General features: G+C 37.9%; 1 protein-coding gene across 3 annotated transcripts in view; it reads left to right on the top strand.

Moving 5' to 3' along the window:
• FGD4 (FYVE, RhoGEF and PH domain containing 4) overlaps positions 1-13705 on the top strand; it is a 199766-nt gene that overhangs the window by 54589 nt on the left and 131472 nt on the right. Inside the window, exon 1 of one of the 3 annotated variants that reach the window (XM_004771807.3) lies at positions 10593-11727. The exons of the other annotated variants lie outside the window; for them this stretch is intronic. Within the exon in view, the coding sequence (XP_004771864.1) occupies positions 11718-11727 (10 nt within the window). The 5' untranslated portion in view covers positions 10593-11717. Of the gene's footprint in view, positions 1-10592; positions 11728-13705 lie in introns of those variants that run through there. 3 annotated transcript variants of the gene reach the window in all.

The raw sequence follows: 13705 nt of genomic DNA, 5'->3' as shown, positions 1-13705 counted from the left end.
CTCTCAAACAACTACCTGTGAACTAAAAGCACAAGTTCTTTGCTCTCTTCTCCCCACCCAATATACAATGGCAAGACAGGGACAGGAAAATTGCAACAGATACTCTCCTTCAAAAAGGTATTAGAGGGGCTCCTGGGGGGCACAGTCCGTTAAGCATCTGCCTTCGGTTCAGGTCATGATCTCAGGGTTCTGGGATCGAGCCCCACTTCAGGCTCCCTGCTCAGCGGGAAGCCTGCTTCTCCCTCTCCCACTCCCCCTGCTTGTGTTCCCTCTCTTGCTGTGTATCTCTCTGTCAAGTAAATAAATAAAATCTTCAAAATGGTATTGGAGGTTTTGGAGAGGTCACAACACTGATACACTGCTGGTGGTAATATAAAATGGTACCAGTACTTTAGAAACAGTCTGGCAGTTCCAGAAAAATTTTAAACATAGAGTGACCATGTGACCTGGCAATACCTTTCCAAGTGTATACATAAGAGAAAGGAAAAAATATGCCCACCCAAAACTTATACCTGAATACAACATAGCAACATTATATAGTCAAAAGGTGGAAACAACTCAAATATCTATCAACTGATGAAACATAAAATCTAGTATATCCATACAGTGGAATGAAGTACTGACCTATACTGCACCATGGATAAACCTTGAAAATATGCTAGGTTCAAGAAGCTAGTCACAGAGAGTACTTACTGTATGATTCCATTTATATGAAATGTCCTACATAGGTAAATCTATAGAAACAAAGTAGACTAGCTTCTTCTTAGAGCTGGTGGGTTGGGTGTAGGGTGGGGTAATAACTAAGGGTACAGGTTTCTTTTTGAGGAGATGGAAATGTTTTAAAACTATCTGGTTGTATCTGTGGATATATACTAAAAAAAAAGAAAATCTGAGTTGCAAACTTTGGGTAAATTTTATGATATGTGACTTATATCTCAGTAAAGCTGTTTTTGTTTTGTTTTGTTTTGTTTTTTAAACAAAACAGAAGAGGGAAATGAGAGACACCTAGCAGTCCCCAGTCCACAACAGTTCTAAAATCCAGCTAGGTAAATGTCAGTGGTTCCTTGTTTGGGACTAATTTTTTTGTTCTTGTTTTTGGGGGTTGGGGAGAGAGAGAGAAGGGAGGGAGGAACAGAGGGAGAGAGAGCATGCCAAGTGGGCTCCACACCCAGCACAGAGCCTGAGGAAGTGCTTGGTCTCAAAATCCTGAAATTATGACCTGATCTGAATCAAGAATTGGATGCCCAACTGACCGAGCCACCCAGGCACCCTGGGGCTAGTTTATAATCTAGGTGGTTCTCTGTGGCTCTTGTCTCTACTCTCTAGGCTCTTGGTTATGTCCTCTGAATCTTATTTTTCCATAAGAAATGACTTATGTTTGTAGCCTCTTCCTATCTGAATAAGGGCCCTGATAATTTTCATTTTGAACTATGTCTTCTTAGTCCAGATCGATGGTCTTTCCATTCATATGTTTTTATTTAGAGTTTGAGTATTCCCATGGATTTCTTTGGGGTTCACAACATTAGATTAAAACTGTTCCCACTAATCTCTTTGAGACAGGGCTCTACCTCGAACTGCCTTTAAGTCAGGGCATTGTGTGAAAATACCATTAAAATTCTTACAAGCTCAGGGTGCCTGGGTGGCTCAGTTGGTTACGTGCCTGCCTCGGCTCAGTTCATTATCTGGGGGTCCTGGCATTGAGCCCAGTGCTGGGCTCCCTGCTCAGAGGGCAATCATTTTCTCCCCCTCTCTCTGCCCCTTTCTCTCTCCCCCATTTGTGCTTTCTCTCTCAAATAAATCAATAAAGTCTTAAAAAAAAATTCTTACAAGTTCTACTGTCTGGTAGAGATGGTTCTTAAGACACACTTACAATCCTCCAAAGCCTTTTGGTCTCACACTGATTCGCAAAGTATGGTCTCTGTATCAGCAGCGTTAGCATCACTTGGGAACGACAGGGGTCAGACAGCATTGCAGACCTACTGAATCAAACCGTGATTGGATGCTGCAGTCTGGGTTTTAACACACACACACACTGGCCCCCCACCCCACAGCTGAGTCTGGTGCACATGAAGTTTTAGAACCACTCGTCTTAGTCTGTGAGGACCCAACCACCTAAAATCTTTGAGGGCTCAAAAAATGTTTGGAGGCCACATTTTACGGGCACTATAGGATTTGATCTTTGCCTTGAGCCATGTCCTACTTTGAGACATGCTTACTTTGAGCTTGCTTTTTGCTAAGATGCTCAAATGAGGAATGGTTTTATTTTTGAACCCATCAAGTCCGGCTCCTTTTTATTTCCTCTAAATTCTACTTGAAAAGGAACCACACTGTTCCTTTTTTAGTTCATTTCACTACTCCCATATTTTAGCATAGGCGGCTAACATGAACCATTTGGTTCTTTCAGCATTCTTCCTGAAATTCTCCTTCGTCAGATCCATGAGTTCACTAGGCACCCTTTATATTTCCATGTTACTGCATGCTTTGGGTTTGCTAATTATTCTGCCAACATGGATGTAGGTTCCTTTTCTTCAGCCACCAATAACATTTCTTCACTTTTTCAGATTTTTATTAACTGTCTCCTCAAGATTCTTTTCATTTCTGCCCACCACCAGTGTATATTTTAGGCTTTTTTTCCCAGGCTTTCTAGTTCTAAACTTTGTTTTGGTTATCTGTTGCTGCCTAATAAGTCATCCTTAAATTTTGTAGCTTAAAGCAACAACGATGTTTGGGCACCTGGGTGGCTCAGTCAGTTAAGCGTCTGCCTTTGGCTCAGGTCATGATCTCACGATCCTTGGATCAAACCCCAGGTTGGGCTCTCTGCTCGGCAGAGACCCTGCTTCTCTATCTGCCTGCTTATGCTTGCTCTCTGTCAAATAAATAAATAAATCTTTAAAAAAAAAAAAATTGTTTTCTTGCTCATAGCTTTGGAATCTGGCCAGGGTTTGGTAAGGATGACTCATTTCTGGTCTATGTGTTGTCTGCTGGGACAGCATGTTTAGGGCTTTAAGGTAGCTCACTTGCAGGCCTGGCAGCTTGGTGCTGTCAGCTGTGATTTTAGCTGGAGTCGTCAGCTGGGCCTTCATTCTTTCCCGTGGAGGCTTTTCTCATGTGTGTAACTATTTGGACATTTTCATAACATGGCAGCTGGACTCCAGAAAGGAAATAGAAATGGCCAGGCTTCTTAAAGATTAAGCTCAGAACTGGTACAGTGTCATTTCTGCTGTTTTCTGTTGGATAGTCTTTCAAGGAGGGGGAAAAAATAGATCCCATCTCTTGGTGTGGGAATAGTGGCAAAGAATTTGTGGCCATCATTAACCCACTGTAATCTGTTAGAGATATTTTTGAGTTTTGTTTTTGGTGTTTTGGTGTTGGTTTTGTTTTTTGTAATACTGAAAAGGCACTTGGCGTAAGTTATAAGTTGGTGGCAAGTAATTGTTTATTAGTTGGAGAAAGGTTCAAGCTCTGAAAGGGGGTGAAAGAAACATTTACAGATAAAGAGCCTCTCAGTATATCTGTGGAAATTTTAAATGTTGTACTTCACTGGTACACAAAAGTCATTTTTATGGGTAGAATTAAACTTAAATTCTTCATTAACAGAATATAGTTTTTAGCACCTTTGTTGTGTCAAGATTTGGATGTGGCAGGGATATCTGAATATATTTGTGGTTTTAATTGGTCTGAAAACAGAAATGGTTGTTTTTAGTACAGATGGCCTTATATATTACCAAAAGTAGAGAAATACCCCTCTTCTACAGACTTTCCTTTTTATAATAGGGATTAAATCTTGTTCAGGAATTGGGAACAATAAAAAGCAGACTCTGGGTGCATTGTAGAAATGATTGTGGTAAAGGCAGAAATAAATAATGGGCTGAAAGAGTCCCAAGGTTTTCTACCATTTGGAACTTTTGTGTGCAGCTGTTTCGACTGGTGAGAGAGGACAAAACAGCCAGCAGAAGTGGCCTCTAATTTTGTTTATTCACCCGAATCACGTATTAGATTTGCTCATATAGCCTGGTAAATGGCTTCCTGAATTTGTCAAGCACTTGTGTTAGTAGATTTTTTCACTATTCAAATTGGAGCTCTACTTAAAAAATCAAGCAGTGCTTTATTCCAATAGTTTATTATAGATTTCGTTTAGATTCAACAGTTTAAATACAACTTGTAGCTTTAAAATTAAGACTCTGACTGCTGTTAAATCTTTGACCTTTAGTTCCTATTTTTAGCTCAGAATCAAACATTTGAATGCTTTTGGTTTTGGTTATACGTTATCTTGATAGTACTGATAAGATGTTGTTAAACATAAAATAAGTTGAATATTTTTTCTTTAATTTGATCTTTTGTAAAAATGTTTAAGGCAGCACTTGTTTCCCTTAGTTTTAGTTTTTACTCTCCTATATCTAAGTAGTTGTCAAGCTGACTAATAACGTACTTCCTCTTTTTTTTTTCCCCCCCTTTCTCCTTGGTTCTTCTGTTTGTTTTTTCTTCTTTATTCTCCTCATACCCTGCACAGTCTGGTGTAGTGACCTATCCGGGAGTGAGATTATGGATAGTGTGGATAAGATGACCATGATACCTGTATTTGATTCTGTGGAACAGCCCTTTCTACCTGTCAGTGTCCAACTTCCCTGGCATGATAATCATGACCAACGGTTTAGAAAATGATGCCCATGCTTTCGGTTTTCAGAAATTGTCTTCCTCTGTTTCTCCACCAATTAGAATTCCGTTTGCTTTGGGATATCCTAGGGACTCATCAGCCCATCAAGCAATTATTGTGTGTGAACTGATAAACATTCTAGGAGACACAGAGGTAAGCAGGGATGTCACTGTTAATCGTTCCTTAGTCTCCAGTCCTCAGATTCTTCTTTATCCGTTAGATTTGAAAGCTGGGCATGGTATTTGGAAGACTTGGATCATACACTGGTCTGAATTACTGTGGTGCTCTCCTATTTCACAAATACACTTCACAATTATACTCATCATGAATAGGACCTTACTTATTTGTACAATCTACTGTGTTCTATTTTGAACTCCAGCTGTTAAGAATGTATTCTTGTGTATATTTTTAAGTTGTTCATTTCCCTTGGGTAGGTGCATAACTTCCTAATTACCTAACAGGTATTTTCACAGAATTCTCATTTCTGGGCTAAATAATTTTAATCTCTTCAAAATTTTCTTGTATCTCACTTTTCCCTGCAGCTTTTATGGATTGTCCAAATAGTTACATACACTTACTATTCAACAGAAGTTTTTCCACTTGACCTGCCCTCTGTAGATCTCTGAGCAGCAATGTTCACAAAGCATTATTTTCTATCACTTTTCAAAAATATAATTCATAAAATACTGTGGGACTTGGAATGGACCTTTGCAAATGTGTAATTTAGAGCTCCCATCTTGCAGTGTTACTGCACATGTAATACACAGCTTTGATACCTAGAAAAAATAACATCAAGAAAGGGAAGAAGTGCTACTTGTAATAGGAAGGTAGATATTCCATCCTTTAAACTTCCAGTGTGTCCTATGTACTGTTTTAATTGCAGAATTACCTATAATGCCCTTTTATTTCTTTGTAAATGATAGGAAGCCAGTCTTTCAGCAAAATCTGCTTATTTGCCCCAAGTGAACTTGTGTTTGTGTGATTCTTGGTTATTAACTTTAGTTAGCTCAGTTCACGCTGGATTCCAAAACCTGTGTAGACTACCCCCTTTGTATTTTGGTGTCATTTATAAGGTATTTCTAGGTCACTTCTAGGTTTGCTTTTAAAAGATATACCCATGAAAACTATAAAGTGCTGATGAAAGAAATAAAAATCTAAATGAATGGAGAGACATACTGTGTTCTGGGGATATAAGACTGTCAATACAATGAAGATGACAGTTCTCCCAAACTAACATATAGGTTTAACAACATTCCTGCTAAAATTCTAGCAAAACTTCTTATAGGTGTAGATAAGATTATTCTAAAATTTACATGGAAAGGCAAAGTAACCAAAACAGCTTAAAAAAAAAAAAAGTTTTGAAAAAGAAGCATAATGTGGGGAGAATCACTTTAATTTTAAGAAGTGATGTAGTGGGTGCCTGGGTGGCTCAGTGGGTTGAAGTCTCTGCCTTCAGCTTAGGTCATGATCCCAGGGTCCTGGGATCGAGCCCCGCATCGGGCTCTCTGCTTAGCAGGGAGCCTGCTTCCTCCTCTCTATCTGTCAAATAAATAAATAAAATCTTTAAAAAAAAAAAAAAAAAGAAGTGATATAGTTACTGTAACCAAGACTAGGGTATTGCCAGAGGGATAAACATATAGGTCAGTGCAACAGAATTGAGAACCCAGAATTAGGCCCACACAAGTGGAGCCAAATGATTCTTGATAAAGGTGCAAATACAGTGAACCTTTCAACAATGGTATCAGAACAATTGAATATCTATGGACTCCCCCACCAAAATTAACTTCCACCTAAACCTTAGACTGAATACATGAATTAACTCCAAGTAGGTCATCAATCTAAATGTAAAACATAAAACTGTGAAACTTTTTTTAAAGAAAACCTAAGAGGAAAATCTTCTAGACCTAGAACTCAGCAAAAAGTTCTTAGCCATGACACCAAAAGCATAAAAACCATAAAAGAAAAAAATTGATAAATAAGACCTCATCAAAGTTTAAATCTTTTGGCTCTGTGACTTTTAAAAAGGGCAAAAAGACAAGCTATAGACTGGAAAAAAGTATTTGAAAACCCTATATGTGACAAAGATCTCTAGAGTGTATAAAGAACTCTCAAAACTGAAGAGTAAAAGAAAGAAAAAAAGAACAGGAAAGAAAGAAAGACAGACAGACAGAAAGAAACCCTAAAAACCTAATTAGAAAATGGGCAAACACCACAAAAACATTCAGGTTAACAAGTGAAAATAAGCTCATGTGGACACTCATCATATATGATACTCAGTCATACCCGGATCATTCATCCCAGAGAAATGAAGACTTAGATTCACACTAAGGCTGTACACGAATGTTCATAGCAGTTTTATTTGTAATTGTCAAAAACTGTTGTCAATGAACATTAAATTGTTATGTTAATGGCTGAACTCACTGTGGTATCACCACAGCATGGAATTCTACCCAGTGAAAGAAAAGGAATGGACTATTGATATATTCAAGCACTTGAAAGGGCCACAAGAGGGGCACATGGGTGGCTCAGTCGGGTAAGCATCTGCCTTTGGCTCAGGTCATGATCCTGGGGTCCTGGGATCAAGCCCCGCATCAGGCTCCCTGCTCTGCGGGGAACCTCCTTCTTTCCTTCCTACTCTCCCTTGGTTGTGTTCCCTCTCTTGCTGTCTTCCTCTGTCAAATAAATAAAATCGTAAGAAAGGAAGGAAGGAAGGGCCTCAAGCATTATGCTGAGTGAAAAAAGCCAGTCTCAGAGTCACAGTCACATTCTGAGTAATTCCACTTATAGAGCGTTCTGTAAACATGACAACATGAGAGAGAACAGAGTAGTGAGTGCCCGGAGTTAGGGACAGTGAAGAGAAAGTGTTGATGACTAGAAATGGGTAGCATGAGGGAGCTCTTAGTGATGCTGGAATCCTTCAGTATCATGATTGTGACTGTGCTTACCCAGGTCTATACAAGTGTTAAAGTGGCATAGAACTAAACACACACATTGTACCAATGTCAGTTTCCTGGTTTTGATATTGTACTATAGTTATATAATATGATGTAATCATTAGGGGAAACTGGACCTCTCTGTATTATTTTTGCAATTTCCTGTGAGTCTATAATTCAAAATAAAAATTTGAAAAGACACCCAGATCTGAGGCCTATGCTGTCCATTAGCCACTGGTTGTTTTTAAAATTTCAATTAACAAAAATAAAATTAATTTTAGCACTCTGGTCACACCAGCCATGTTTCAGGTGCTCATGTGACTACTTTCATATTACACAATACAGAACATTTCCGTCGCCACAGAAATTCAATTGACAGTGCTGATTTAGACCAGCTCAACAGTGCTGATTGCCATATGTGTGGGTACCAACCCATTTCTTAGTGTACTGTCTTAAATTTATATATTAAAGATCATGTTCTGCATCAATAAAATTTAGATAGAAGAAATGGATTTAACATGACACTTCTTGAAAGTATCAAACTTCTTGAGGCTATATCCCATATTTTAATAAGAAAAGGAAATGAAACTTTGCTTCATTTTTGAAATAGGAGTAAGGTTTTTTTTTTCCTTATCTGCCAAAGCAGTTGCAGTTTCTTTCCATAATCACAATACAGGATATATAGGAAATGGGCAAAATAGAGGGGAGGGACAAGTTAGGGGAAAGAGATCAGCAAAATAAGTATTTTAAATATCCCATGCTTCTTGTTATTTTTTGTTTCTTAATAACCAGTCTACCAATAGTAGCTTACCATTGCAGAGGAAGCGTGGTTTAGCAACCAGACCTTAGACCAGAATTATATTTCTGGCTCAGAGTGGCCTTGAGAAAATGACAAATGTACTCTTCTCATTCTCCTAACCAATGAGCAAACTAAGCTAAAACGACTATTGCTTGAGAGAACTAAGGGCTGAGGTATACAAAAGGAGGATCCTTTGTAAAACTATTGGTTTACAAGTAGATTAAATACAAAGTTTTGAGGAATTTGGTTATGAAAAGGTCACATGGAATAGAAAGCAGAAGTTTACCAGGTACAGACCGTTTCAGTTTTCGAGTTTGGAGTTGAATACAAGAAAACTCAGGGTGAAAGTTTTTCTTCTTCCATCCAAGGTTAATAACTTCAAGAAAGCTTTGGGAGACTAAGTAGACATTTTGGATTTTAGAGACCAGGTTTTGAAATTCAACAGTGCAGGGTTTGAATCACAGCTCCGCCACTCAGTCTCTGAGAAAGCTGCCTAACTTGACTTCTCACTTTCACCATCTGTAAAATGGGGCTATAAAAAAACCTCTTTGTCAGGTTTTTCTTGAGAAGGACACATACGTAAACAGCTCTAGTTACTGATAATTTTATCAAGTCATGGAACAGAATGATGGTGTTAGGAACAGTTAAATAGCCTTGTTATTGTCCTTTTTTAAAGGTGTATTTTTAAAAAATATTTATTTGACAGAGAACACAAGTAGGCAGAGAGACAGGCAGGGAGAGAGAGAGAGAGGAGGAAGCAGGCTCCCCGCTGAGCAGAGAGCCCGATGCAGGACTCGATCCCAGGACCCTGGGATCATGATAAAGGTGTATTTTTAGTTAAATATTTAGATAATGTTTTTGGAGGTAGGATACTAATTTTTAGCTTTGTAATAGATTGGTTAATATCATGGTTTCTAAAGCCATTCTCAAATTTAAGTGCTGTATATAGTAATGACTAAACAGAGCAAATCTTGATTTGAAGCTAAGACAGATAAATCTGTTTTGTTTTTTTTTTTAAGATTTTATTTATTTATCAGAGAGAGAGAGCACAGGCAGACAGAACGGCAGGCAGAGGCAGAGGGAGAGGGAGAAGCAGGCTCCCTGCTGAGCAAGGAGCAGGATGTGGGACTCGATCCCAGGACGCTGGGATCATGACCTGAGCTGAAGGCAGCTGCTCAACCAACTGAGCCACCCAGGCGTCCCAAGATAAATCTGTTCTTATAAAAAAATCCAGTAGACCAAAATATAAGCAGCAAACTGAACAACCCCCACACATTTATGAGAGAAATGTTATTTCAGTATAATTTTTGTAACCTGTTTCTACAACTATAGCCACATAGTATCTGAAAGAACCTTGAGGAAGAGTCTTAATTAGTTATAAAGACATATAAAAATCTACAATATACAGGGTCAGATCATCAGAAAATACTTGCTTTTGATTTTTCTTTTTCTTTGATTACCACACTGCTAAAACAGTGAAAAAGATGTCGGGAACCAGAGCCAACCTACTCATTAGGATCCTTCTGGCCCTGGTACACTTAGCGGAGGAGGACAGTTGCAGTTTTAGCCAAAAGTTTACTGGCATGTGGTCAGTTTGAAGGGAACCAAGAATGCTGACATCCTCATTTGACTTCATCACTGGAGCCTAAGTACATATACCAGCACTTCCTGTATAAAACCTATCCTCATTCTGCAGAGGACACCCCAACCCTTGACTGATCTGGGTGGGGATGATGGCTTGGCTTGGTGAAGCCCTCACCTTGCTGGTATCCACACTATGTGAACATGTCATGTCTCTTTACTGTACCTTTCACTTCTTAGAATTCAGCTTTCAAAGCTGATAATAATATTTATCAAAAGCAAGACATTGTTGCAGGTGGCTTATTAGCTCTTAAAATCGCCAATCCTTGGAATATTCTACTGGATAACAGCATGTTTAAGAACTAATTTAGAAATATAATTCTATGGTGGGGCGCCTGGGTGGCTCAGTGGGTTAAGGCCTCTGCCTTTGGCTTGGGTCGTGGTCCCGGGGTCCTGGGATAGAGCCCCGCATCGAGCTCTCTCTGCTCTGCGGGGAGCCTGCTTCCTTCTCTCTCTCTCTCTCTCTCTCTGCCTGCTTGTGATCTCTGTCTCTCAAATAAACAAATGGAATCTCTAAAAAAAAAAAAAAGAAAGGAAATATAATTCTATGGAAATCATACAAAAAAAAAAATCTATCAGAAGATCTGGATTATATATAGCTTGTCTCCCTAATAGATCAGTATGGCTACATCTACCTTGACACCTATGGTTTCTGTTTTCTCACCCATACAATGGGAGGGTTTCTAAATTCCTAAGACTTCATGATTTTAATGAGTGTCTCCAAGTAGTTTCCTCTATACTTCTACTTGTTGGTTGATAAGCTACATGAAATGCTTTTTCTATCCATCAGAATTTCCTCACATATTTTCAAGCTCTTTAAGGTAGTATGCTATTTTCAATTTGTCATTCTTTCAGAGATACAGTAATTTGAAGAAGTGATACAGCAAAAGTGAACTGACCCTCAGTATTAAAGTTTGATTCTGACAATATCTGAATATCACATGAAAGGCAAATTAGCATTTGGATTATTATGTAAATGTTGAATTCACATGATAAATCATTAAGTGTCTTGAGAAGTCTATGATTTATTAACTAAAGCATTGACTTTAATCAGTAATTTTTTCTGATATAATATCTGGCAAGGATGAGAAATTTGTTCATTCGTAACGCTCCTCCTCTAAAATTCTGATGTTTTTATGAAGTTATTTGGCATTGTTAGGTAACCTAGGAAGGAAATAGAAGGCCCTTTTGCTCAGGAAACAGAGGGCATAAACACTATTTCACTGTGTTTTGCTTTTCAGCATTCTTTATGACTTTCTGATGAATGTGAAAAAAATCCCAAGACCATTTAAAGCCTGTTTTTAAAGGAGAGTTTGTTATGAAACTATAGGCTATAACTGCTGTAAAATCACATGCCGTTGGCCCCATCCTTACCATTCCAACCCAGGACCGTAGAACTCTCTCACTACATTTTGAAATACCTTCATGGAATTTTGAAATGCTATACTTGCGTAGATCTTTGAGGCTACACCAGTGCTAGAAAAGTTATGAAACCTAGCTCTGCACTTCCTATTAGTTAGTTCTTCACCATGTCAGACAGAAGATGTGTGCGTGTCTGGTGTCTAAATACAGACTTTTAGGTTTTACCCATAAATCAGAGATCCAAATAATTGCTCCACAAGCAGGAAAAAAGTATGATTAATCAGAAGAATAAAAGGCACTGCTGGATGTTGTTGGAAAAAAGTCCTTTATGGGGGGCTGTGAGTATTGTTATTTTTGCAATTTCTATTTCTAAAATATCTCAGGTTAAAAACATTTGAAACTTTTAATATACAAAGTATATGAGTAGATGAAGTAACTGGTATTTGTCTTTTGGTTACTACTAAATGACAAGTAATTTGTCGCTATTAAAATTATCATGGCTCTTGTTTAGAATGGTTTCATGGTGTGGTTTTAGCATGAGGGTGTACTTTTTCTTTTTTTTTTATGGTCCATGTCTAATACCTTGAGGTAATGGACCTTCTCCCTGGGATTTATAGCATAACAGTGTGCCCTTAGAGTGATGGAGGTGAGCTGTGCTTTGAGTGAAACTGTTGACCCTTCTAATCAGAGACTTACAACCTCTTACTATTTCTAATATCCAGTTCTTCCTTCTGTTTCTAATACATAAAAGCTATACTTCAGTCAATTTCTTAAAACTCCAATCAATTTCTTAGAACTTATTTGTGTAGTTAATGTTCTCTTAGTCATCAATTATTTGGGGATAAGATTCCCTGTACTTCTTTTTTTTTTTTTAAGATTTTATTTATTTGACAGACAGATATCACAAGTAGGCAGAGAGGCAGGCTGAAAGAGAGAGAGGAAGAAGCAGGCTCCCTGCCGAGCAGAGAGCCCGATGTGGGACTCGATCCTAGGACCCTGGGATCATGACCTGAGCTGAAGGCAGCGGCTTAACCCACTGAGCCACCCAGGCGCCCCAAGATTCCCTGTACTTCTAAAACATTAGCAAGGTACACTGATCATGTACAAATTTAAGGATTTCTTGAAATTACATGCTAGAGTCTGAATTCTAGTTGACTTGATCCTCTGTCATTATGGCTAAATAATGTTCTCATGGTCTTTTGTATTTAACTGAAAAGCTACTGAATGTTTTTATTCAAAAAAAGTTTTAAAAAGATTATTCTTAGTAAATAAGAAGATAAACATCAAGGTGCAACTAAAATTTTGAGGTGTTTTTCCTCTTTGTTCTGTGAAGTTGAGGTCCTATTTTATGTAGATTTTTAAATCATGGTTCTCCATTCCCATTTAACATTATATTACTTCTTGTTACTAAAAATCTTTAGTAAAAATTCAGTAACTGTATGGTTCCATTAAAAACTACATTAATTTAGTTAAGATGTCCTAGATATTTAAAATTTTTCAAGATTTTGGATTAAAAGTAACTGAGAATACCATCATTTTAAATTAGAAGACTATCTTGCAAAGTGTGGGAATTGCACTTTACAATTGAATTGCACTCGCAAACATTGCATTAGGATTTCAAACAAATGTGTTGGGTTCCATATTGGTTTAAACTATGGATTTCACATTTTTTTCAGCTTTTGCTTCTGTGTGGCAGACAGCCTTGTGCTAGCTGTTTTTCAAATGTGGATGACATTGCTTTCTTTAGAGAGACAAACTGGAGTGGAATCTGTAACAGTTTTGCAAATAAATGGATCACTGAGGAAAACTAAAAGAGGACTTCCCTAACTAAGGTTGATTCTTAGATGCACAACATCCTATGAATGGAAGACTAGATCCATGCAACAAAATAAATTAAGTAAGGGCTATGAAGATGTGCCTCAGAAAAACAGATTTACAGGGCTTTGGCCAGAGTTTTTCTCTTTGTTTCACTAGGTTAGAAGTGGCCTGGGATTCTCCTGATAATTCATCCGCAGAAGAAAAAAAAGCTTGTTCTTCATTCCCTTCTTACGGAGCCCCTATGTCACTGACTTGGTCAGACAGAGTTCTGACCTTTCTTGTGGAATGACTGGAACTGAGTATAGAGTTACTTTGAATTACTCATAAATTCTTTAATGTATCTTCTTTTTAAAACTTGATAGGCCCGATGATAAATTTTAATGGAATTGAACTAGCTATTATTTGACTACAGTCAAAATATGAAATTTTGGACCTTTCTCTTCAAGAAACTATTTTGGATAAAGAAATTTGATTTCAAGATTTCAGGAGACTTATTCT

Source organism: Mustela putorius, unplaced genomic scaffold, assembly GCF_011764305.1.
Source record: "Mustela putorius furo isolate JIRA1106 unplaced genomic scaffold, ASM1176430v1.1 tig00537227_pilon_pilon_pilon, whole genome shotgun sequence".
Classification (NCBI taxonomy): domain Eukaryota; kingdom Metazoa; phylum Chordata; class Mammalia; order Carnivora; family Mustelidae; genus Mustela; species Mustela putorius.
This window is presented reverse-complemented; position numbering and strand designations above follow the sequence as displayed.